General features: G+C 30.2%; 1 protein-coding gene across 1 annotated transcript; it reads right to left on the bottom strand.

The window, feature by feature from the left end:
- Nucleotides 1–32: 32 nt before the first annotated feature.
- LOC142323354 (protein MCM10 homolog) lies at nt 33–27,991 on the bottom strand. The gene is made up of 12 exons (XM_075362868.1): nt 27,840–27,991; nt 24,856–25,233; nt 21,916–22,078; nt 19,775–19,926; nt 15,291–15,386; nt 13,825–13,996; nt 9,381–9,625; nt 5,442–6,177; nt 2,788–2,914; nt 1,535–1,752; nt 1,153–1,344; nt 33–863 (listed from the first exon to the last, which is right to left on the bottom strand). Exons 2-12 carry the CDS (start codon nt 25,227–25,229, stop codon nt 729–731), a joined length of 2,610 nt encoding a protein of 869 aa, XP_075218983.1. The 5' UTR covers nt 25,230–25,233; nt 27,840–27,991; the 3' UTR covers nt 33–728.

Genomic DNA, 27,991 nt, shown 5'->3' with positions numbered 1-27,991 from the left:
ACTATGAAAACCTCAAAGTTTTTAAATAAAATCATTAAAGTAAGTCTCCTGTGTGGCAATAAAGATTAATTTTTTTTAATGGTAAAATATCTACACAGTGTATTACAAATAGTATGTTTTCTTAAGCACACTACCTTGCCAATTCTTGCTTACCGATGTACTCTATTGATGTCAATATCATTTTGAGAGCTTAACTCAAAGCATGCTCTATACTTACAGAGTTCATCAGTATTGAATATGTTGAACATTGTATATAAATATAAGGAAGGGGAAAATAAATTACTTCAATCACAAAATAAAAAAAAACAACACTGTATACAAGAATATTGATATCAATATCACTTTGAGAATTAAACTCAAAGTGTGCTCTATACTCTATAGAATTCAACAGTATTGAATGTGTTTATCACTGTATACAATCATAAGAAGCTAATGAAATTGTAATTCACAATAACATAGTTATTTAACAAATAATAAAGGAAAAAATAAATAGTTACATATACAAAATATAAAAAATAACAAAACAATACAGTTATACAAAAATGTAACAAAAGTAGGCGCAAGTTACAGGATAAGGAATTAAAGAAATTATAAAGCCAAAACATAAAAAAAGTTCTTTAAAAAATAATTGCAGGGGGAAAAATAGCTATAGAAAAAATAAAGTAGATTTTCAAATTACATTTAACAAATACATATCTTTTCATTTTAAAACAGAATACTACCAGTAATTAGGAAAGTTTTACTTCATCAAATTGATCAGGAACTAATAAGTTTAGACTGCCATTTGTCTCAACAGAATTAATAAATTTTTGTTCACCTCCTCGTATACTAAGCTGATTCATATTAGCTAAGGTTTTCCTTTCCTGGAAAAATAAATTAACATATTAATTTCAATGAAATTTCCAACAGCAGTAAGTTTTAACACACAATTATGAAACAAAAATGTAACCTAGACTTGCAAAAACAAACCACTAATAAACAACTTATGACATTTTGACATTTGACATCATGACATTTGACATTTTGACGTCATGACACATGACGTTTTCTGCAAAGAATGACACATAACTACTAATAAACTAATAAAGATAAAGTTATTTTTAAAAAATAATAGAAGTATGTAAAAATAATTAAATAAAAGAAAATACATACTGATAACATAGGAGCTCTTTTCCAGTTTGCTTTACCACACTGTTTGCAATTAATAAGAGGTATAACTTCAAGAGAAACAGTTCGATTGCCACAGTCATTACATTTGAAGAAGCGTTTCAATGAATTTATGACTTTAATCGGATGACCTTCTTCTTTACACAGATCAGATGCTGAGAACCAAGTATATTTACACTGAAAAGAACAAAATAAAAAAATTTATTTTAGTAAATTATTTTTATTTCTCTACACTGATTAATCAATAAAACTAAAAATTAATAAATTGCACTCAAAAAGCAGCAATATGTAAGTATTAAACTATTACAGTAATATAAACACACACACACATACACACACACACTTTAATGAAGGTATTTTATATCACCTTGAGGCATTTTACTGCTTTACAAGGAATCTTATATGTTGTAAGCATTTTCTCTTCCATATCTTCTTTTTTACTCATTTTTTGAAAATATTCATCCATAAATGTATTATCAGCTTCTTGTAAAAGATCATCATGCTTTGATGATTTATTCATCAATTCTACAAATCTTTCAGACAGTACAGATTGCTGCTCTTCATTTTCTGTATTATCTTTTTTATCTGCAAAAAAATTAAATACAAACAGAAATTTAATTCTCTGATTAAAAATACTGTTTTGACTTGCAAATTATAGAATAATGAGATAATCTTTCTTTCTTCATTGTTAAAAACAAAAAAAATATTCACTGGCAATTACTCATTCTGTCGTATGATCCACATCACATACCAATTGCTGAATTATTGCATAATTTTTTGAAATAGATGCCAGTTTTAGTTTAGCAACCAGATGTTTTTATTTATACATTTTTAAACAGTTACAAAAAAAAATTAATGACCATCAATCACCATATATTAATTTTAATAATTTAAGATAATTGGTTTACAAAATCACACTGTTATGTACCAAAAAAAAGTCATAACTTTAGACCCAAAAACATCACCAATGTAGGCTACCAGTAAACCTCAATATTGATAAATCACTTCTGGAATTTTCCATGATGAAAAGTTGCCACTACAGTAATAACTTAGTTTTATGGTACAAATTATCACTATACCAAGCACAGTATTTACTTTAAAATATGTCCTATGGAGTGTGACATCATAAATGTAAAATAGCTATTATAAAGCACATACTAAAGAATAAAAAATATATTACACCAGCAATTTTATCTCTCATCAAGAGAAGGTTGGTAACCACTATGGGGCAAGAAAAAGACACCACAAATTCTGCTTTATCTAAAAAGTTTAATTTCCAGAATAAAATGCTTCTAAAACCCCCTTCCCTTATTAATGTTAACTAAAATGCTCCTATAAGTTTTTCTGAGAAGGGAGAGAAAACTAAAAGTTTTCTCTCTAGAAAGAAAACTAAAACCTCCATTCATATGGATAAACTGAATAAGAAATTGGAATTGATGTCTGTGCTGATGCATCTTCAGGGCATTTAATATATACTGCCAGCTATATCATTTTCATGGGAAACATTTTTATAACTTTACAAATAATCTATTTTTTTCATTTGTTAGAATTGTTGCTCTATTAAGACTAAAATAAATCTTGCAGACTTCTACAAGATAAGTTAAACAATAATAAAAATACCTTCAACTAATTTGTTAAGTTCACTTATTGATCTTTTTTTCCCAGTCTTGGTATTTGTTCTTTTAGTATTGTTTGGATCAACCTTCTGGATGGGACCAAATTTTTTTACAAATTTCAGTGCATTTTTCTGTAACAAATATAATTGAAACATTACCGTAAAATATAGTAAACAAGGGTAAAAACAGTAAACATATTATAAATAGGCATAAAAAAAAAAATTATACAACTAATAACTAAAATATATTCTTAAAAACAAAAAATAATTTTCGTAATAGTTATGCTACACAAGCTATACCAGACTTTGGTCAGGTATGGTGTGATGTTGAGAGCACCTGATTAGGACTCCCGTGACAATACGGTAGGCGGGGTCACCTACCCATTTACTGGTAGACCCAAGAAATAGTGATAAAAAAGGGAAGAATGTCATAAAGCATGAAGGCAGATGACAAGGGAGTACCTTCACTCCCTGAGAGCGATATATGCTGCACAATACAGGGAGTGCAAGAAAGATCTTGCAAGATGAATACAAGAGTCAAAGAGGAGGGCCTGGAGGAATTTAATTTCAAAAGTTGGCTCTGACCCGTGAGGAAAGCCCTGCAGGCTTTTGGTTAAACGGGTGCTAAGACCTAAAGCCCCTGTTACAAAGGATGCGCAGGAAGTACAGCACATCATAGAGAGGCTCTTCCCCCACAAAGAGGAACTACAGGCCGATGGAGGAGGTTAAGGTTCTCTGTTACTTCCTCTTGGGATGTGAGAAATTCTTTTAGCAGTATTTCTCACATCCCAATAATGAGCTCACCTGAGAGTTTTGAGGTCCCTTTGTACCTGGTCCGGATGGTGCAGTTGTTCCTCTTGGGGTATCGTCTTGTTTGCCAGGTGGAGAATGGTTAAATGGAGGCTCTTCAGAGGAGTTCCAGAGGTGTCAGTCCAAGGAACGACTCTTTGGAATCTTGCCTACAACGGCGTCTTCCAGATTCCTCTTCCTAGGAACGTGAAGTTATATGGATATGCAATGATCTAGCCTTGGTGATCAGTGCTGACACACAACGAGAGGCAGTCTATAGGGTTTGTAATTCATACTCTGCAATACAAAGTTAGATGGCCGGGGTCAGACTGATGCTGGCCCCGGATAAAACTGAAGCCGTAGCAATAACAACTGCCAAAGGAGGATATTAACATTTATGTTAGAAGGCAGGAGGGTAGTTATGAGGCTGGTAATCACGTATCTCGGCCTCTGGATTGATGCAAGACTCAGGTTCAGGACACAGGTCATAGAAACATCTGAGAGGACAGAAAGGACATAATAGTTGTCCCAGGTGTCTTAGAATTTTTAGTAGGGATTATCTATGGATGCAGTCATAAGCTTTCTTGAAATCTACAAATGTTATCACCATGTCTCTGTTTCTTTTCCTGTTGTAATCCATTATTAGCTTGAGACTCATGATCTGGTTTGGACAGCTCCTTCAGGATCTGAAACCTCCCTGGTATTGTCCCAGTTCTTTCTCGAGTTGTGAACCGATGCTGTTGAGGATGATTCTTGAAAGAATTTTGCGTGTTGTACTTAAATATTGTGACAAAAAAATATTGACAAATATTGTAATTAAAAAAAATTTCTTAGAACAAGTTTGAATTTCAGTTCTAATTTTTAATTAATGAATGGAAGCATCAGTTTAAGTATAGGATAGACATGTTCAGTCAAAATGATTATTACATCTATTTCAAGAGATCTATGCAATTAATAGTTGATGTAGATGTCAGAGTGTGATTTTGTCAAAGCATAAGAAGTATGATATATAATATATGATAAAGAACTATTAATGAAATGTAAACAAACAATATTCATGAGTTACTATGCCCACCTATTCTAACATATGGTTCAGAGTCTTGCTTGAATACAAGAAGAAAAGATAGCAGCAAGATCAAGTTTTTCAACAAAAGATGAGAACAGATTAGGTAAAAAATGCTGCAGTAAGGAAAGACCTAGAATGTAGACCACTACAGGAAAGAATTAAATAGAGCAGAATAAGGTGGTCTTATAGAGCACTTATGGTCTTAGGTGGGCACTTATAAATAATCAAGTGGAAGAGTACAGAAAGAAATTTTTAATTTACACAAATAACAGGAAAAACCTGGTAAAAGATTAAGACAAGGATGATTTGACTGTGTGAAAGAAAACCTGTAAAGAGAACACAGATGGAGAAGGTATTCAAGGCAGTATGATGGAAGGACACAGAAAGTGAAGATTTTTGATTTGCAACCCAACTCAATAACAATTGGATAATGGGAAGGAGAAATAATAATAAATCTCAGTGCGTATAAGCAAATAATTTAGTGGATGAATTTCGGCTTATGTGTGGGATAGCTTATACAGCATTTTTGTTCATCTTAATATTACTATTATTATTCCTTAACAGATTTAAGAAATGATCAAAAACTATGTAAAAAAGGACTAAAATCTAGAACCAGAAAGAATTGGTTACATTAATTACACAATTAGAGAAAATTAGTTGATTTTTGTAAACAGTTCTTGAGTGTCTCTCTTGGCTGTTTCATTTAACATGATTGCAACAAGCCAGCTGACAGTGCGTTTTTTACATGACCTATTTATATTTGGAATTTTATAAATTAAGGAATAAACAAAAAATCATTCTTACCTTAGCTAATTCTCTATCACGTCGAGTTATCACAATAGGTAAATCAATCAGCTGCTTTTCACCAGATTTTCCCAAATGGTCCAGTGTTAATGAACCAGGAGCTTCAGAGGACTTTGTTAAATATCTGCTTTCAAATCCACTACTCGATTTCTCAGAAACTACATCGTTATTGTTTATGGACTGACTTCTATTTTTGGTATTGTCACTTTTTTTAGGTAGTTTATTTAAAAGACTAGGTGAGATCGATGGTTTTTCTAATAATACTGAATCTATCATGGTAGGTTTTGGATTAGGAGTTTTAAAGTACTCGCCCAATGATTTCCTTGAAAATCCTGAACTACTTGTTATAGTACAACTACTTCCTTGAGACTTATAGTCAACATTTGTTTGTTTATTTAATGAATTAATTGAACTAGTATTATTTTTACATTGTTTACTTTCACAAGGTGTACTGTCTGTTTGTCTATTAGTTTCTTCATTCAAAAAGCTATCTTCATTGTTATAATTTTTTGATGAATTTAAATCATTTTTATCCATTTTAAAAGTACTGGTATTTTGCTTTTCAGCACTGAATTCATTTAGTTCTTTCAAAGAATCAGATTTTTCAGAATCTTTTTTTGAAACATTTATTTTATTATGTTCCTTCAAAACAGTCTTACTCTTACTCACTTCAGGTTTTATACTATCACTTTTTATTCTGAGTTGAACCATTTCTTTGTTTTTAGGTATAAAAGTTCTGAAAAAAGAAAACAACACAAAAATAGTAAAATAATAAGTATTTTTAAATTAATAAAATTAAACTTATTTAATAAGTTCAAAATATAAGGTCATAAACCTATGACATGAATTACAGGTCACTCTCACAAACATAACCACTGTAAACGATTTCCTGCTGCTTTCTTCAAAGACAAATATTTATAACATGGAAAGTCTACTGAAGTGTAGGTAACATTCAGCTTTATTAGTGACACCTTCAGTTTAACTGGTACCCTCTTGTATCTTAGGTACCTATATGAATCACAACCACAAGAAAAACCAGGACTGGTAGTGTAAAGTAACAAATTAATGAAACCCTTTTTATTATAAAACCATGTGTTAAACACACTACTTTATTTTTATTTCTATTAAAATATTCTTTGAGAATAGTTATTGCATCATATTGATACAATAAATTAAGGTGTTATACAAAAGCTTCATACATGACAATTGATGGTTAGTTCTTCAAATTACATGAACAGTAGTTCTCCAGTTTTCAAATTCGTCAACTGTGTAAAAAGGTGTTAAAGAAAACAATTTCTTATTTTTGTTTTCACTTTTACAGTCTGCTCTTCACCAAGTGGTAAGATATTTTAGGTACTTCATGCCAATGTACATTGGTTGTTTCTCAAAGTTTTAGTCTGTGTATTGGGAGAGCAATGTTGTTTGGTGATCTTGTATTGTAATTATGAATGCCAGCTCCTCTAAGATCTTGTTTTGCATATAGTGTACACTCATTCTATAAAGTGATGCTATGGTTAAGATCCCTTGTTTAAATGCTTCACGACATGATATGAGAGGGGCTAGTCCTATTAAAATGAGGACTGCTCATTTTTGTAGCACTAAGATTCTTTGTAGGTTTGTTTTAGAGGAGCTATCCCACACCTGAGGTGTGATTCAAAAAGTGAGAAGTAGGTGATTCTTTGTAGGTTTGTTTTAGAGGAGCTATCCCACACCTGAGGTGTGATTCAAAAAGTGAGAAGTAGGTGATTCTTTCTATGCTGATGGTGCAGATTTTTAGCCTTCTTAATACATAAGAGGGATGAGCTCAGTTTCCCACACAATTGTTCAATATGAGCAGTCCACACGACCTCATCAATTATCACATAAAGGTATTTTGCTTTCTCTACTTTTTGTATGTCAAGTAGATGCGTCACCTCATCCTTCTTCCTTCCCAAGATTAGTTTTTGGCTTTTAAGTTTATTTAGTACAAAATAATTTGCTTCAGAATACTGCTGGGCCATATTCATGGCTATGAAGGACCTGATTTCCAGTTCTTTAGTGATTTTATTTTTCAGTACCAGTGCAGTGTCATCAGTGAACATACAATGCTAAATAGTTATTTAAGTAGTTGGAAAGTCACTGACATATATTAAGTACAAAACTGATCCCTGAGGAACATTTCTTTTTAAAGATATTTTATTTGATTTTGTAGTGTGTTCTGCTCCATTTTTTTATTTTTCTGACCTCTACTTCTTGTGTAGAGGTATACTACCCCTTAATATAGTATATACCAGTCTGCAGCTTTGCTCTTTATTCCCAAGTTTTTTTAACTTGGCAAGGAGCTTGTCATGGCAAATGTTGTCAAAGGCGTTACTGTAGTCTAAAAATATTGCACAGCTGTTTCCCCAGCTTCACAGACCTGAATAAGGTGTTCTATTAAACTTATGACAGCAGTTCCTGTTGAACATCCTGCCATAAATCCGTTGTTTTTGAGGAAGAAGAGTGTTGCTTTTTAAGTGGTCCAGCAGTCTATTCAAAATAACTTTAGAGAAGGTGGGCAGGAGACATTGGTCAGTAATTTTCTTGTTTTGTTCCATCACCCTGTTTGTATTTATGGTAACGTTTGGCATTTTGTATTTTGGAAGGCATTGTTCCTTGTGACAGTGAAAGATTTATGATGTAAGTTAGTGTGAAATAAACTTTACTGCTATAACTCAGCAGAGGAATAAAGTGATATTTTTATAGAATACAAAAAATATGAACCTGTTAGTATGAAATTTTATAATATGGATCAGTCCCAGTTGTTTGTATAAAATTTCTGAAACTTTTGAGAGAATTTCTTTTTTTTACATAAAATTGTATTTCATCAGTAGTAAAGTTGTCCTATCAGCAGTATAAACACCATAGTCCAGATAGTGGCAGTGAAAGTATTAAAAGTAGTAGGTAGTGGCAATTGAAAGTATTTCGCAGCAACCTTTTACTCACTTTCCTTTCATATACTCTGAAACAACTATAGCCACTACTGGAATTTTATTACAAGAATACACTGCTATTATACAAGGATTTTATTTTATGTAACTAATTGTGTGAAAAGCAAATTTAGATGTGCCTCTCTCTTGAGAAATGATCATATAGCTGCTGATTGTAATAACTTATACTACTTTTTATACAGCACAAGAACTAAAAATATATAGGTTTACTACATACAGCCATAATGTTCAGCTTTTCAAAGAATGTTCTCTTTGATGACTATCAAGAATAATCCTTACTATCTTTTTATACAAGAAATGCTCCCCAATATGTACAGGCTGTAAATCAAATGACATAAACAGGTCAAAGAAGACTGCACAAAGAGATTCAACATGAAATTTTTTTTTACTTCCTCAGCATAAGAATCCGAGAAAGTTTACTGCATGTATATACTAAATCTACTTGCCGGTTAAGTATGAAAACCTAAGAGATAAATCCCCTCAACATCATTCCCTACATATGTCTTAAATCAAAAGCCATTTGCTAAACTTTATCAGACTAACTAGGTTTATTGTTAAAACTATGCATCCAGAGCTAGAAAATGGCAGTTAATAACTCATCGAGAGTTTAGTGTGACCATTGCTCTTAATTTTATAAAAAATTAAGAAAAAAATTATAAAATTTCATGGCCTTTATTTTAAGTGAACTTTTCATAGAATACATGAATACATTTTTTAGGATTATAAATATAATCCCAAAACTAGTATAGAGCACACAAATAAAATTTTAAATTTGATATAGCCTAGATTATCTTTCACAGAAAGATAAGATGCTTTGTTAAAATCAATTAGATTTTTTTACACAGTAAATGAACAGCAGGCAGTTTTTCTTACTAGCACTTTATCGAATAGTAATACAATATTGCTACTCTTCTAAAATTATTAACAAGACTTTTGTTTAAAAAAAAGTATACTCCCCACAAAAACTTACTCATCATTCCCACATAACATTTTCAGTCTTTCAGCATCTTTAATCTTTTGAATCCGAGAGTATTTTAAATCCACCTTACCACTGGAAGTTACATTACTACTAGATGGAGGACTAGTCTTTACTAATCCCTCATTCATATAGCCAAATAGATTCATTAAAGTTTTTTTATCTTTCGCTAAACTTTTTTTTGATTTAACAGCTTTAACTGGCTTAACGGCAGTAAAACTTTGGCCACCATAAAATACCTAAAATAAAAAAAATAAGATAATTTAATTTGAATATAAAGCTCATCCTCCCTGTATAAACCATTATCTTATTAATCTAGCATCTGGCACTATTCAAGGAAGAACACTTCAGCAGTGAACCAGATATCCATCACAACAAAGAAAATGAGGATTAATTCCATATGAACAGTAAATTAACAGGCAACTTCATTATAAAATTGAAACTGTTATAAACAAATGTTTGCAACATACTTAACATTTTTAAAATGGCACATGAAACAAAAGGCAATTAGAAATTACTAAATGAATACACAAAACATGAAGTAAAAATGATAATTAAATAGAATGTATCAAGGTGATTAAATGGAAAGTGAACATGTACTTAACTATGCAATAAAAACAATCACAATAAGAAAGTTAGCTTCAAATTGGATCTGTTATATTTTATTCTAAAATTTCCTCAACAATAATGATTTTTGATTTGTACAAAACATATATATATATATATATATATATATATATAATATTAAAGACTAAAAGTAAATCTCAACAATCCACCACAGTCCAGAATCTAATAATATCTCTTACCTTATTATTACTTCTTCATTTGTACATCAAAAACGCTTTCAAGGAATTTCCCTCATTGTCAGTTGATCAAAAAATTAAAACTTTAAAATTACACATTAAGATATTAAAATTATCACATATAATGTGTAAAATACGCAATCAAAAATGAAATATTAAACATTCTTAATAACATCAAAATTTTTCTTATAAAAAAAAAGTTCTCAGTCAATTTAAGACAGTACTGTATGTAATGGCTGGCCACAATCATCTATAAGAAATTTTTTTTTAAATTAAAAAATTTTTTTTTAATTTAAAAATTTTATTTTATTTTTTTTTTTAATTTTAAATTTAACATTTTTTGCTGATGTTTAGGCATGCCTTAAATCATCACCCTTATGGAAATTTGTCCTCACTATTAACTTAAGATCTAATATAAGATTTCATGTTGGGGGTGATGATGCTAACTTTCCCTTACTTACAGCAACTAAACATTGGAAATGGGACTCTTCCTCACAATGATGGTTGCACTTCTGTCTATGAAAACATTGATACTGTTGTGCATACAATGGAAGATCTCATTTCCAATATCTATCCAAAAATTAGTAAGCTTTTACAAAAACCGTACGAGTTGCTTTGCGAAAGATCTATCATAACTCCTCTAAATATTTACTCTGAAATTTATATTTATCTATTATCTAAATATTTACCTCTCAGGTGCTGAAATTTATCCTGTTTTATTTTTTAGAACATACATAAATATTGTAGGGCTAATAAAAAATTGTCAATAACTACTTTATTAAAGGTACGGTAATGAAAAATGTTTTAATATTATGATAAAATTAACAATAGTCCATAAAGACTTCATCTATAATGAGTGTAGTGATGATCAGTTCAAGTCATTAAGAAAAGGCAACCTTCCTTTATCTTTGTGGAGACTGTCAATGACTTTTGATGTTTTGAATATTTTTATATGATTAGTTAAGGAAAATCTCTTAAATGGTATTTACCACCATTAGTGTCTGTCCAAAGATCTTTTTAAAAGGTGTGATGCATGATGAATGGGAGGACCATTTCATGAAATGAATACTTCTTGAAATAATGTCAAATTTTACATTTTAGTTGTGTAGATTGTTGCTAATGACTGATCCAACAGATTCACATACCGCCTCACTACAGATTTTTAAGCAGTTTTCAAGGAGGAAAATTGTTTTTGAGATTTCAGCATTAACTTCAGTGTTGGTAAATATTTCTTTGATCACCCTATTGTCTTGCTCAATTAAGGATTTTCTGGCCTCATTTGAAAAATCAAGTATTTTTTTGAAAAAATGTAAGTTTGCAAGATTGCTCATCATTTTTAGCTGTAAAAATAGAACTTTAACTTCAAAGCTGCACCCTAGATTTTTATTGATTCAATTTTTTAAAATAGATAAAGATTCAAGTGTGTTTGCATCTGTTTCTTCTGCTACTCTTAGGAACTTGCTATTAAAACATTCTCATATTTGCTATAGTAGGAGGCTCACTAATTTTCATTTTAAGCCGATTTGACAGTGCTACACAAAGGTTTTCTACTTTTTTCTACAACTTATGAAGGTTTTTCATTTGAATAGATTTCTTCTCCATCATGAATTTGTTTCTGAGTTTTTCAACGGCTTGATCTCTCTAGAACTTCATCAGGTAGTAAACATTCTTATTTAAGCTTTCAAGCTCCTTAAAAAAAGATGGAAATTCTCCTCACTTAATTTTGCACTTTTCATTTCAATTTCCATTTTCTTCAGTGGTTTTTCATTGAAATGTAATAATCAAAAACTGTCCTGATACAAATGTTTACATTTTGTGTGGTGCAGCAATTTTGTCACTATTTCTAAACTATCAATTGTCCCAATTAGCTGGTAAATGAATTCAGGTTTAGAGAATTTTATAAGCTCTACTAAATAATTTTTAGCTTCAGTGTTTTTGCCTTTCTGGATGCATTTAGTTCGCTTTTTTTTTTCAAAGCAATGAAAAATATTCTGAAATCTCTTTGAAATGTTCTGTAAACTCTTAATTCACTCTGAACAAAATGGGTTTGTTGGAATGATTTAGGGTTTAAAAAACTCACGTGTAGTTCATCTGCTAATGTAATTAATTCCTCATAGCCAATTCCCCAGTCGTAATTTTTCATTACATTTCCTACTGTTTGAGCTTAACTGTTAAACCAAGAAGAAGTGTTGTCTTTGAGAACGTTATTTAAAGTATATTCTAATCTACGTGCTAAGTCACACATAGGGAGGAAAAGTCATGGTCAACCCCATCACAAAGTAGGACCAACTTTTTATCTACACCTAGGTCAAAATATTGTCCATCAAAAGCCATGCCATTTAACTGTTCTTTTATTTTAATATTAAAATTCTTGATAGCACATTCAAGTTTTTGTACAAGAACATCACCCTTGTGTGAAGTGCCACATGGTGATATACTCACATGGCAATTTGCTCATCCTAGTTAATTTGAGTTTTGCTTCAAATTCTTCATTTATCTCAATTGGAGTGTTGGCTTGGACAAGTGAACTAGACGGGCCTATTTCAATAGTTTTAACTTGATTCAGTTTTAACAGTTCATCAACTTTTTTATCAAGTCCAGATGTTGCCTGATTTATAGTTGATAACTGTTCAAAAACATTAGGATAAATAGTTGGACTGTTAGAGATAGACACATTATCGCCAACATCAGCATTGTTTTTCCCACAAGATAAGTCCAATTCTGTACAAAGTGATTGTGATTCATCAAGTTTTATTTGTTTGTTTAAAGGTTCATTGCTACTTATTACATCACAGTCACGAGTTTTTCCTTTTAAAAATTCAGAGATACTAGCTTGATCTTTAGTTCTTGGTTTTTCATTTGGGTGTTTATTTACAAAATGATTTCCAAGTTTATTGCATCTGCTGTGCCAGTCACAAAACATACAGTTTACGACTTGCTTACTTTTAAATGTTGACATAGTTAATTAATGTACAATTTTGATATTTTATACTTGCTACACTGTATATTGTATATATCACTTAACACAATTAAAAGTCACTTAACTACTTCACTATTAAAAGCAAACAATACACTTGTAGCTGGCCAACTAATAAAAACAAAGGAACAATATTGCCTACCCGAAAGCAACTAAACGAATAGTGCAGTATAGAGGAGACGAGACGCACTCACACACGCACACTGGTGACCACAATGCATCTTATATCAGTAATGCGTCCCTTTCCTGTTACGATTTGAGTCTATGAGTCATCAATCACCAGAAATGACATCGCTACCTTTGTTCTTATTATGCCTAGTACTCAATAGGATGAATGTTTTTTTTCAAAACTTGTTAAAAGATCAATTATTCTAGTTAATAATTGTAAAAATGATGTGAATACATCAGTTGATATTAACATTGTGATTTCTATTTTTCATAACTGGTAAAAATTTCCATGAAATTTCCCCAAACCACATTCGCACATTTGAACATATTCTGCTTCCCTGCAATGAGATTTTGTCATTGAGAGTGGACACTAGGTTGAATGGATTACCTATCTCTTGACTAAAGAATGAAAAATTAGCATTTTCTAATTATTAACTCTACTTCCTCCTCATTAATAATTAAACCTGATTAATGAATGTAAGTATAATACCTCATTTTTTCCTAAAACTTTATTTTTCAGCTTTTGCAATCCACCACCTGTTGGTGATTGAAGATCTGAACGACCATGAGAAAATTTTTTATATTCTTTTTGAACATGAAATACACAAAATTCACAACTGCTTTTATTAACAAATACAGTACAATTTTCTCCATTCTTTTTCCTAAAAAAAATTGAATTGAAATTAACATTAGAAAAAATATATATATATAATTGGAAACAAAAGCATTTTCTAACCCACATTTACATACTAATCATTAAACACAGGTTTCATGGCCAATAGCAAGATGTGGTTACTATAAAAAAATGTGCTGTACTTAAAAAAATAATATTTATAGTTAGGTGAATTAATTTTCCAATTTTGCAATACCTAACCTCATGAAGGGAATAACATTCACTGAGGAAGAGAAGTATTACTGCAGCATTTCAATATCAATATGAAAAGTCTAAGAAATTAGATCAACTGACAAATGATATTTTTCAACAATATTTAAGGCTATTTATTGTTTTTTTTTTTTTTTTATGGTTATTTATTGTTTTGTTTTATTTATTGTTTTTTGGCCATACAGTGAAGAAAAATAATTCACTAACAGGTCCAAGAACAAATAAACTAGCAAACAAATAATAACTATATTGTAGTACAGTGTAGTACCTGAACATATAACTGTAGAATTATTTTATATATTTTAATAAATTATTATAACTATTACTGCTTTTTTTTATGATACATCTATTTTTCTGTGATAACATAGTGACTTTTTCTGTGCAGAAATTAAAATAGATTTACAATAACAAATAACTGAATAAAGACAATTGTGCCTTATTTCTAAAAGCAGTGCTGGTTTGTACACATTTAACACGGATGATGGTCATTAATGTGTTATCACTTACTTTTCTAAATCACGCAAATATTTTCTAGAAAAGGACAAGTGCTTAATTAAAACATCATAAACAGAAATAAAATTAAATAATCCTAAACAGAACTGAGAAAATAATACAATTAAAAGGATATGTTAACAGATTTTTTATTTTAAATTTGCAATTCTTTATTAAAATAATTTATTTCTTTAGCAAAGAATAAATATAATAAGGTATAAATCTGAAAATTAATTAGGTATCAAAACTAATAAATTAACCTTTTAATTTACATGATTTTCAGTAATGAAAAACCTTACAAAAAGGGGTTAACTTATAGACTCACTGACTATGTTAGTAAATCATGAAAGGGTTTAATACTATTGCAGAAACTTCTCAAATTTCCAGTATTAAGATTATCTACTCTCTAAACTAACTCATACTCAGCTAAATACGAAGAGTTAAAACTGAGCCAGGTCATAATCATTAATCATTTTTTTATATACCAAATAAATGAAAGATATCTGACTTAATGTACCCACATACCCACCCGCAAGAGAGTCTTAGAATCTAAGGATTAACATTATAATTTTAATGCTCACCGGCCTTTGCAAAAACCAAAATCTTTTGACTGTCCACATACCATTACTTGATCAGGATTGTTAACAGATAACACAGCTTCGTCATTGCTTTCTTTTCTGAAAACATATAAAATTACATCACTAACCAAAAATAAATAAATGAAGTGTAAATTTTAGGTTCAACTAAAATATTTTCACTTGCATACATGTAAATTCACAATAAATAATTAACACATTTCACTATACTTTGCTCACTATATAACTGGTATGAGAATTAATGTGCCCATAATTTTAAAGGACAGCCGAAAAATGAACCAAAAATTGGCTATATTTTCCTTATTAACTACTGTCAAATTCTCAGGATTACTTTATAAAGTATATATGAATAAATTCAGAAAATAACAAGCTGTGTACCATTTTTTAAAAAAGGAACTGATAATTTATGTACTCTAAGGCTAAGCTCTACTTCTTTATCCTAGGATCATGCAGTTTCCTAAGGTCATTCAAATCTATACAATCTCTTCACTTTAAGGTTATTATTGCCCAGGAAAAATATTAAATAAAAAAAGATCTAAAAAAACCTACAATAAAAGATCTATAAAAAAATACCTACAATAAATACATATCAGGGTGTTTCTAAAATGGTGGGCTGGCTATACTTTTTCTGATTCTACTTGTAAAACTAAATAAAAAATATCCTTAGGAAAAATGGTAATTTCTCATTCTTTCTCCCCTTGTCCACCACTTTGTTATTTTTACATAAGTTATATCTTGTTACCACATATATGCCTAACTTAATATCAGCAGACGACAAAGGTAGCAGCTCAGATGTCAGCGGGAGCACAGTATATGTAGGCACTGATACAAGCATCACACCCGCTGCGCAAATGACTGCATAGTTCTAAGAACACAGAAGAAGTTTCCTAGCCGCCTCAACATGGGACCCCCGGCGTACGCCAATATCCCTGCTGAGGGAGCCGTTGGACATGGACACTACCCTCCTGCTCCAGCTCGCTGGGCTTCAATCGCCCTGGACAGCGAACTCAGCAGCAAAACCCAGCTCAGCATGGGATCACTCAGGAAGAACCACTCGATGGCGCCTGTGAAAGACAATTGACATTGCAAGGCTCTGGGGGTCACCACTGCCACGCTGTAGAGGGGCCCAACTGTCGTTGAGGGAAAGCCCAGTCTGATTTCAATGGATGAGCCGCAACTACCCGACTTCACCAGAGATCATCTTCTGGACCCAACAGCGACAAAAACGGTTCTTTTCAGGGCTACCACAAGGTTATAAATTACAATGAGCTGTCTAAGTCAAATGACGACAAGAGCCCTTCCCCAGGCTACTACCAAGGTTATAAAGCGCCATGTGCAGTCAAATCCATTCAGCAACAATCTCAGCTTCGAATAGATGAATCACATTAATATTTGGTAAGCATCTTAGAAATAAAGTTTTAAAATTAGCAAAAAATCAGCACTTAAATATATTTACAAATTACAAAACGGCAGCCATGTTCATTTTTCAATCTGTTATATCTCCATAAATATTAGTTTATCAAAATTTATGTTATTTGCTAAAATATTAAGCCTTTTATTTTGAACAACATAACTTTCTTTTTTTTTAAATAGGTTAATAAATAGTCGAATTATGGGATAAAATTGAAGTTGTAATTTTGTGCCATAATTATTAGGTCTATTATTGTGAGAAAATTATTACTTACTTTGATACTAATTTACAATACTAGAATTAACAATAAATAAAAACAATTAATACTTCATCGAATTGAATGTAAAGAGAAGGACATGAACACAACGTCTTTATTTGTCACGAAACCTAGAAGTACTTTACACTGGCCTGTGAGTGACATAACATTAGCTGTATTATTTTTGCTTATTGCTTTTTAGTTTTGTGTGGGACATCCAGTTTTCTGAGTCCCATGTTTTGTTTCTGGGTTATATTCCAACCTTTCCTAGTTTTTTTGCTCAACAAAACTCTTCCTTCATTTATAAACCTCATGCTCATATCAACATGTAACTATGTAACAGCAGCATTTTTGCTCCAATACTAGGCAGAAAAAATGAGAAATCTGAATAAAACAAAAGGAAATGAGGAACACACCTATCTCTCAAATATTCTAATAGCATGAATTTTAAAAATCAAACGTTAACCGTGAGGAGATTGACAGAGAACTAAAATTTGGATCTCCTTTCTCTTACTTCCTCTTTTCCTTATCCATTATCCCTTCTTTCTTGAGTAAATAAATGAAAACTGCAGCACCTTCTACTGGTTGGCAAGGAAGCAGCATTATGGTGTATCACTCAGATGCCAACTTTACCAGAGGGACTGTCCAGGGACTCTTGTTTACCATCCAAGGGGCATAATAAGTCAAACTAGTGGTTGAGGTGCCCATTAGGTAAAATTTGGCACCTCCTAATGGCGCTAAAGACATTAGCTTTTGTACATAACAACATACACTAAAGTATACTACAACACTAAACACACAACATTAAAGTATCCTACAAAACAACAGATGAAAGTTCATAATTAAAGGTACGAGGTCTATAAATAAAGTAATGAGACTAGTTTTTTTTTTGGCAGCCAAAGTAACAACACTGTAAAGTTACTAGTAAACATATGGTTATATTAACAGCTGATTTATAATAGGTATTAATATTTTTAGTCTATTGTTGCCACATGAGATGTAAACAAACTTTTCATGAAACGAGTTATTGTTGTGCATTACAAAAACGAAAGATACTAATTATGAGCAATATTGTGCAATAAATTTTTGTGTTAAACTCTGTAAGAATGCTACTGAAACGTTTTAAAAACTGAAAAGGGCGTATGTAGATGACGCTCTGTCATGAACCCAAGTTTTTAGGTGGTTTAAAACATTTTCAGGATGGGAATCAGATGCGGACAATCCATGTTCTGGAAGATTGTTAACATCAAAAAGTGACGACAATGTTGAACGAATCAGAGACTTGATACAGTACGAACAGCAGTTAACTGTCAGAATGACTGCCTACAGGACAGACTGTAAATCAATATTTTTACCAAGAAATTCTCAAAAGATTGTGGAAAAGAGTTGCCCGCGTGAGACCAACCATCACAACTGGATACTGCATCATGACAATGCACCTTGTCATACTGCACTCTCAATTAATGAGTTTTGGCAAAGAAAAACATTTCTGTAGTTCCTCAACCACCTTATTCACCTGAATTGAGCCACTGCTACTTTTTCCTGTTCTTGACTTTAAAAAATCATCTCAGAGAACACCATTTTGGAACAGTAGAAAATATAAATAAAAATGTAACCAACCATCTGAAGGACATTCTGGTTTCTGAGTTCCAACACTGCTACGAAGAGTGAGAAAACCGTTTGAAGCAATGCATGGCTTCCCAAGGTAACTATTTTGAAGGTGATAAGAGTCCATGTACAATTGGATTGTAAATAAAAGGTTTTTCTGAGCCAGTCTCATTAGTTTATTTACAGACCTTGTATTATTAACTTTAGCCATAATTCAATTCACCTTATTTACTTTATACTACACTCAGTGTTATTAATTATTAATAGTAGATACAAAGTTAAAATACCTGTTAATAGATATCATAATTTATTAACATTTAAAACAAAAATTTATGCAAAGATTGATAGTATATTTTTCATCCCATTCAGTTTTGGTTATAACGCTTAACTACTCAATACGAACAGAATTTTATTGTGAGGACAACTGCATTCTAATCAAGTTTTTATTAAAAAAATATCATATTAAACTTATTCAAAATATTATACAAATATTCACATAGACAGATTTTCTAATCATTAGGTTTACCTTTGAATCCATGGTAATATATTACTCAGAATCCCTAGCCTCAAAGACAATGTCTACGATCATAGCACAAGAAATAAGTATGATGTTCACAACAAAAACATAAATAAAAGATCTCAAAAGATTCCAATTTAACTGAGGTTAGAGATTAATATAAAAACTTCCCGATGGTACAAAACAATGAAAAAGAAACTATTTTAAAAGATGATTTATAAATTTAAAACTAATAAAGTATAATATTCAATCTGTGAATTCATTTCCTTATGTAAATAATGATAGTTAAAAAGTTTCATGATTTGTTTTAAATATTTTTCACTAAATAAATCTATGAGGTCTCTAGAACTGGCTTTACTAAATAAAAAAAAACCACATGTACATAAACTATTAACAATAACATCAACCTCCAAAACAGAATGTTAAAATAACTTTGTATCACTTACTTCACTTACTACAGCATTTTCATTGTTTAAACAGCTGATTATGAGGATACCCTTGAAATCAGTGTTGTATTAAGCGACATAAAAAATAAACAATTTATTATACTACTTCAGTGATGTGTTGTTATTAATAGATTTAATTACAAATATCCACCATAATGTTAAAAAATAAATATACATAAACATGTTAACATAGTTTGATAAAAAAAAGAAAGAAAAAAAAAGTAAAAGTACTTAGATTCCAAGACAGATGGATTCAGTACAGCAATTGCAGTCCCCACATTCCTCTTCCAGAGTGCTGTATGTGCAGAACCAAACAGAAACAATGAGGCCATTTTCAAACCTAATTTAAGATCACTTATCTTCCAAAGACAGAAATTTGATCCCTAGAATAAGGATAATACCATATAAATGAACTTAGCAATTAATTCCTTAAAAAGAAAAATTATTTCTGTACTAAACATTTATAAAATTAAGAGAGAATAATGATAATTTTGAGTCACTCAGAAAATGAACATTCAGCAGGTGACTTACAACAATTAAATTAACACCACAAAGTAAATGAGTTTTCTGTGTTAAGCTCAGTCTGGACAAAGTTTCATGAATAAGTACATATATTTATACCATTTTCTGACTATTTAAGGTACAAGAAAAAATATGAAAATCCTGCTACGTGTAAATTTTAAGCATGATCCAGTTCTTAAATCCAAGAGAAGTTCAAATTGTACAAATGTTTTAAATTTATAAAAAAATAAGGAAATGTATAGGGATAAAATTATGAATAACTGTGATAAAATGAAGGATGATTAAAAATGGAAGATATCAAATAATGAACAGAGATAATTCCAGATAACCATCTCTTGTGACTACAGCCGAAGCAAAATATCAATAATGAAATTTAAAAGGATAGACAATTCACTGTTGATGGATTATATAGCTTATTTCTTCAGATTTCAAGAACTTTCGTACATGAAATATTCATTGAACATCTTGTGCATAAAAACCTTGTGCCAGATAGGATCCTCTACTACTATCTAAGATGATAAAAAAGAAAAAATGAGAAAGTCTAGACATTTTTGACTTAGATAATCAAGGGTGATAAAATTTTTAACCACTGTAATTTATTACTTCGCAGTAATACAAATGATTTATCATAAAATTAAACATAAAAATAAATCAAGAAGGGCATAATTTAGGCAATCATTTAGAACTGAAAAGTCAAGAAAAATCAGAAAATTAATAGTGGTGGGAAGCATTTTCTGGAACCAGAAAAGCCTCTCACTGGTTTATTTTATGGAAAAAGAAGTAACTATAAATAATAGGCTTACAATGAAACAAGAGGACGATGATCCACTGTACTGTTAAATTATATTTAGATTCTGTTAAATAAACCACCTAGTACAGAATATTGACATAACACTAATCTTACCTTAATTTTTCATGAAAGTACTTTTGCGGGATCCCGCATCCTCAGTCATGACTGAATAATTCCATTATTGCACAATAAAGATCTAAAAATTAAAGTAAGATATGTCATCTCAATATTCTGTAGCAGCTGGTTTATTTAATAAAATTTTAATATATATGTATAGCCGAGCAGTTATAGCAAGGTGCTTGCAGAGGGGAGTAGATGTACGGCTGTAAGTAGAGGAAAAAGCACTTTGCTAGAACAGCTCTGCTATACATATAGATATTTGCTGTTTATTTAACACTTTTAGCGCCATGTGTATCAATCTGATACATTTTTAGCAATGTCAGAACGGCCACGTGTATAATTTTGATGCACACATAATGGTCTTAATAAATAAATAAAAAATGTCTGGCCTGGGGTGAAGTTTTACTGATTTAGGCGTGGTGCTAAGATACAACCAATTAATAGTGTGATACAACCATGTACCTTTATTTCTAAATAAACATAAATAATAAATTTTGATAAATACAAAACTAGGAACACTTTCTCCTTTTAACCTAAGAGAAGAACTTCATAAAAATAATAAACCATGTAAATAATGAATAAAAGAAATAAAATTATACATAATTCTAATCAAACAATAAAAACTGCTGTTATTGTATAACAGATAACTTCTCTCATTGAGAATTGACATTGGCAAACTAATGTAGAGTGATGAAATAAGAAAGGAGCTTATAGCTTTTAAGATAATATAAAGAGTGATATAACATAACCATACACTTCTAGCGATAGATCATTCAGTGTGTAGAACAAAAAAAAAAAAACAAACAGTAATGCAATTTATAGGATAAGTAGAGAATATAAAAGCACTCAAAAGCTGCTGTCACCAAATTCTTTACAACATAACATAAAGAAAACAGAAATTGAATACTTAATACAGATATAAAAATTGAGAAAAACTAGCCTTTTTTGAAATTCTTGAACTGGTTTTGCTGACTATTACACCAGCTATAATCCAGTCAGTAGATAGATCACCATGTTCAACATGATTCTTCAATCTTGAGAATGGGATTAATGGTCGTCCATTCAGTTTTTCTTTTAAAAAAGACGGCGTTATCAGGGGATTACTGTAAAAAGAATTTTTATCATACACATATAGCTATATACATTCTTTTTTTAAAGAGTTACAAAAATCTCCTTAACTGTATAAATTACTGACAAACCTCACAACAATGCCATTTTAACGCTCACCATAACAGACAACACAAACAGTATGGTGGCTATAGAATTAAAAATTAATTGTGATTTTTCTTAACTATTTTTCATTTATCACATTTATATAACAAAAACTTTAGTCCATAAATCTAAAAAATACTGGTTTCTTATAACTGTGGATTACGAATTTACAAAACAGAATTATGTACTGCCTAATTCACATAAAGATACATAAAATAAATATTAATCCTAGTAATCAATTCATGATACATACTTAATGTATACGATGTTAAAATTATATATAAATTAATCTCTTTTATTTTTTTGAACTTTTATCTTTAGATATTTATTAAACGTTGAGGGACAACATCTAATGAACTAGTTGGACTAGAGCATCTGTCCAACTTCATCGTTCAACTGAACTTCATCGTTCCCTTATAACCATCACCCTGGAAGTCTAGATTCCTATGCTACTTTTTATATTGTCTAACATCCTTTCTGATTACATGTCCCAACCAACTATTTCAAGTGGATTTTCTGGATATAGTCAACTCCCGATTATCTACAAACAGTTTAACCACGATGCCTCTCAGACAAAATAGTTTTAAAAACTTAAAAAGAAGTTAAAAATGTTAAGGTTTTCATTGTTTTATGATAAGTTTTACTCCTTCATTCATTTGCTACTTGAATGTGTGCTCATTTTGAATATGATAATGCTGTACTATAGTTCATAGTGAATATGATAGGATGACAGTTCAATGTGCAGTAATATTATTATTACCTACGTAAACTATGAAATTCAATTAAAATAAAGTGTTTTCAGTCACTAAAATAACAATCAATTGCATCTTATTACAAAAAAATTTGAAAGAATAAAATGCACAATTTATTAATTTTTTTAATGTCTATAGATTTTTTTCTCGTTAGCTAGTTCAGTTTTAATAAGCGTTTGTTAAGGCATTATGCAGTACATACAGTACTGTATGTACAATTTATTTACACACAGTATCAGTGATAGTGAAAATTTATTATATGTTAACACATATTTTGAATAAAATTCTGGATATTATTTTTACCAGGTATGTAACAGTATAATGTAGTGTACTGCAGTTTATTTTATTATTTACTGTTATACCTTAACACTTACCTTAGCACATGTAAATACTGAACTGCAGTACAATATTAGGTACAATATTACTTTAATATTAGGTACAATATTATTTTAACACATATTACTTCATTAAATATTGTTTTTGAATCAACTATTATTTTGCAATGATTATGGATTATCCAGGAAGATCTTCCCCGTTATTATCGTGGATAATCAGGAATTGACTGTATTCTTCTTCATAGAAGGCATTTTCAGAACTAATCTTAAAGTTTCTCAATTAGTGCCTACTGCTTTTGAAAAGAACTTATTGCAGAATAGATATCTCCTATGTCTTCAATTTGCTCTTCTGTATCTTATACAGCACATATAACTCGCAGCATTAAGTGGGAATAGGCAGAAAAATCAAAATGTAAACTGTCACTCTTGTGTTTTTTCAAATCTTTTTTCCAGTCAAAATTTTGTCTAAACCATGACTTTATGAATAGCACACAGACTTCTTGCTGGAAACTCAGGTATTACATGCCTTATCTTCTTTTGCCAAACAAAAATTTTGTTTTATTAATACTAAGTTCCATGATCTTTTTCAGTTTCTCTACCCATATATTTACATTTTCCACCACGTGTTTAAAATAGATCTTAGATCTTACAATAAACAGCAAGTTCATTTGCATATATTTCATATATGTTAACAACATCCAACCTTTAATGTTCAAACTAAAAAGACAGACAAAAAATCTTAAAAGATTATAAATTTCTATCAGAAAACAAGAAATTCAAGAATTTAAAATAATTAAGAATAAAAAATAGACAAAAAACATTGTATACAAAAAATTAACAGATGACAAGTGTATAAGATGAAACTCAAGTCATCTTTTCTGTTACTGACCAGATTTCTAACAAATATTAAATGTATACAAATAAATGAATGTTTAATTTATTAACATAGTTTTGGGATATTTTTGAACTTAACAATATCTTATATTGGCTGTTACTCAATAAATAATAAAGAACATTCATTTTTTGTCATAAAATCAAAAAAAGAATTGATACTCAAATGAGATTTCCCCCAATAAGATGAATTTTTCCTGATAAACTATATATTATAAAGTACTGTTATTATAATAACATAGTAAATATATTTTAATAATTTAATCAAACATTTTTTTTTTCTTTACTTAGAACAGATAAGTTTGAAGTACAGCAGTACAGCCAACAGATGAGGAGAGACAGTCTCCTAACAGACATAAAATTTTTTAACAAAAATCATTTCTTATCAATAGCTAGCAAGCTAGCATACACAACGCCATTCACAGAGGAAACAGTTTTTTTTTCTTCAAAAACCACTCATGAAAATAGAAACCCAGAAATCTTAAAACTGAATTTGGAAACTGAATTTCTCCATGATTAAACTACTTTATTGTTCATAAGCAAGCTAAGAAATGAAAAACAGTTTACAGAATGAATATGATAAGAGGTAAAACTAGCTTCTAACCCAAGGACTTTAATAATATTAATATGATAATTGATTGAATACAAATGTCATTCCCAAACTAAGTAAACTCTTTAATTTGTACTAACATCATCCTTAAACCAAAAATTGGTTCAAAAGAATCTTCTGGCATTCCAAATTCTTTAATTGTTGACTGTTTTATTATTTGTTTTGAGTGTCCTAACAGCTGCTTTTGTTTCTGATTAAAATCCCCCTGACTACTGCTGTTATTGTTAAGAGGCACTCTTGACTTCCAAGTCCTTGATTTTGAATGATCTTCTCCATAAAAACTGCTAACATGTTGAGATTCAGATTTTTTAAGGCAAGTTTTAATAGATTTTCCACTTTCATTATACTTTGGTTCTAGAGGATGTACATCATCATCATCAGAATCATCAAACCCTGCTTCAGCAAAATTCAATTCTTCTAAACCAAATGTTGGCTGGTATTCTGAAGACTCCATGTCCCTAAACAGGTAAAAAAATAATGTCAATAAATATCACACATACAGACCAAATAACAGTTTTTATTCACTTATGGAAATAGTTTTAGTCAAATATATATATCAGCTCACATTTTTCTTATTTTAAACAAAAGTAATTATGCTAAAAGTAGCTATCCTGATAGCACTGCCTATACCATGTACAACAAATAACAAAAAGACTAGTTTATTCACATAGACATACCTCATTTTTATAAGTTCATAAACATTTTGATACGCGATTTATTTTAAGGATTCTCCTTTATTGAATTTAACCATGTAGGAAACATAATAAAATTTCTTTGGGTTCTGTCAGCTATTCAAAAAGAAAAGAGCACAATTTTTGTTCACTTTTGATATAACTTATAAGCTTTAAGACTATGCACTACAACTGGGTTAGAACATAAATAAATCAGATTTCAGATAAAATATTCTCACAAATCTTTTGACTATGTCAACAGTTTAAGTCTTCTAGTCAAGGGATTCAGGAGTATTAGCAGTTTAAATATAAACTCTCCTTTCCATCAAATATACATATTGAAATTGTTCAATCTCTGTCAAGCTTAAATATTAATTATCAGTTTTCTGTGACTTGGTTAAAAAACAAAAATGTAAGATTACTTAAATACCATAATTGGTTTTAGGAAAAAATTAATACAGTACATTCAAGTCTCAACAGCTCAATGGTAGTAAGATACTGAACAATTTTAAGCACTACTTTAAACTTTTTTCCTTTATTTATTCATACTTGAGCTGTTAAAACAATCCTGGGAACTTAACCAAGAAAGCTTAGATCCAGGTGAATGAGTGTGAATATGCACATTGATGGTCAAAATCTACATCATATATATGAGTGCATGCAACAGAATTCTCTCACTTCAACATTTATTCTACAAAAGATATTCAGGCTATGGAAGCAACCGAGTGGAAGGTTGCATAGCCAATCCTAGCAGTAAATTGGAAAAATGAACATATAAATTTGGAGGTGGAATTAACTGTCACAACCTGATGATTGTTTTCTATCTCGGACAACTCAGGAATTAATATCATAAAGAGAGGAATTAGAGTAAACTAAATCAGGGAAGTTCCTAAAGGAGGCAGCTTCTACACCTAACCAATTTGTAGGGCTAATATTAACAAATGACAATATCTTAGATCATTAAAGAAGAAGCTGAACTGGAAAAACAGAAACGATTCAGAAAAAAATTAAAATGATTTTTGGAACATGGAAAAAGCCTTCTATTGCCAAAATACAGTTTGTGTGGATATAGTAAAAAATCGGAAAAAGTTTGACCAAGGTTAAGACAACTAAAATAATATACAAGAAATGGTTGTAGGATATAAAAAATATAACAAGGGGAAGGGAAATTAGACCTACCAAAAATTAAATGCCTTTCTGTGACTAATATAATGCCTGAAATGTAGTTTTTCAAACATCTCCTAATGTAAATAAATAAAACAAGTAACATTACTATTATTATACTAATCCAAAAGTACATAATGTATATATGCAGAACCCACACCATCAGTAGATTGTTTTTATCAGTAAATTGTACAGTAATGTTATCTATGGTAATATAGATAATACAAATTATATTAAAATGTATTATAGGCAATTTTTGTTGAAAATAGAATTTTGCTTAATATTTAATATGACTTTTTAAAAAAATATGATAGATCCAATCTACCTTAATGTATCAATATATAATAAATAATTCCCAAACATCAGAGTATAGAATAAATAATAGGTCTCTAACAATTAAAAGTGATAAGACTTATAAGGCACAGATGATTATAATTATAATTAAACATGGTATATATTATTATCAAGTAAACCATTACATGATACTGCATGTTACAAAGTATGACAACCCTTAAATAACGTTTTAACAGTTAAACATATAAAAATTAAACAACAAATACTCCTTTCTCAAAACTATTTTTTTTCTGGAGGCCACTCTACCCCAATCATTAGGGGCAAATCAAAATTTTTAAATAGAAAGAGTAGTGTTAAACACATAATTTTAAAGGGCATTGCAAAACAAATATTTTTATGCATAAAATTTTGGGCTCCAACTGAAACCAAAAATGAGGTCATTAACATTTTTCATTACAGTTTCAAAATTAATTAACATATCTCCTAAATACTGCTATAATAGAATAGCAGTATTTAAAAAGAATAGAATTTAAAAAATGTTCTTACATCAAGCAATCTAATTTTCGATATGAAAAAAAAATTTGCTATTTTTCACTAAAAAATAAATTTCAGAATAGGGATAGGTTTTTAAAATGTGGCAAAAATATTAAGATAAAGATATGGTGCTAACAGTGTAATATCCAAACATTTTCTTGAACTTTTTTTCTCCCTCTCGATAAGTTTCCCCTATTCCAAATTCAGGACAGAAAATGCAATACAACAATTTAAACAATGGTAATAAGACATTAAATGCCAAAAAGCATTATTTAGTCATTATATTAAATTATACAATAAATCCATAACGTAAACTTTTAAAACTGCATTTCAGCAATTAAGCATAAGGCAATTATTGTAATTGTGATATTACTACGAAAACATAAAAAGATGATTTTTACCTTTGTGCTTTTGTTCATAAAAACTATAAAATTTTAAATGAACATAACAAGATTACTTCAAAAAGTCTCTCACGCTGTTAGATAACACTAATCAAATCTGTTTTAAAATATTGTTTTACTACTAAATTTCACACGCATCATATAACCTTGTT

This window comes from Lycorma delicatula, chromosome 4, assembly GCF_047948215.1.
Source record: "Lycorma delicatula isolate Av1 chromosome 4, ASM4794821v1, whole genome shotgun sequence".
In the NCBI taxonomy this organism is placed as follows: domain Eukaryota; kingdom Metazoa; phylum Arthropoda; class Insecta; order Hemiptera; family Fulgoridae; genus Lycorma; species Lycorma delicatula.
Note: the sequence above shows the minus strand (reverse complement) of the source record. Positions and strands in the feature narration are given on the sequence as shown.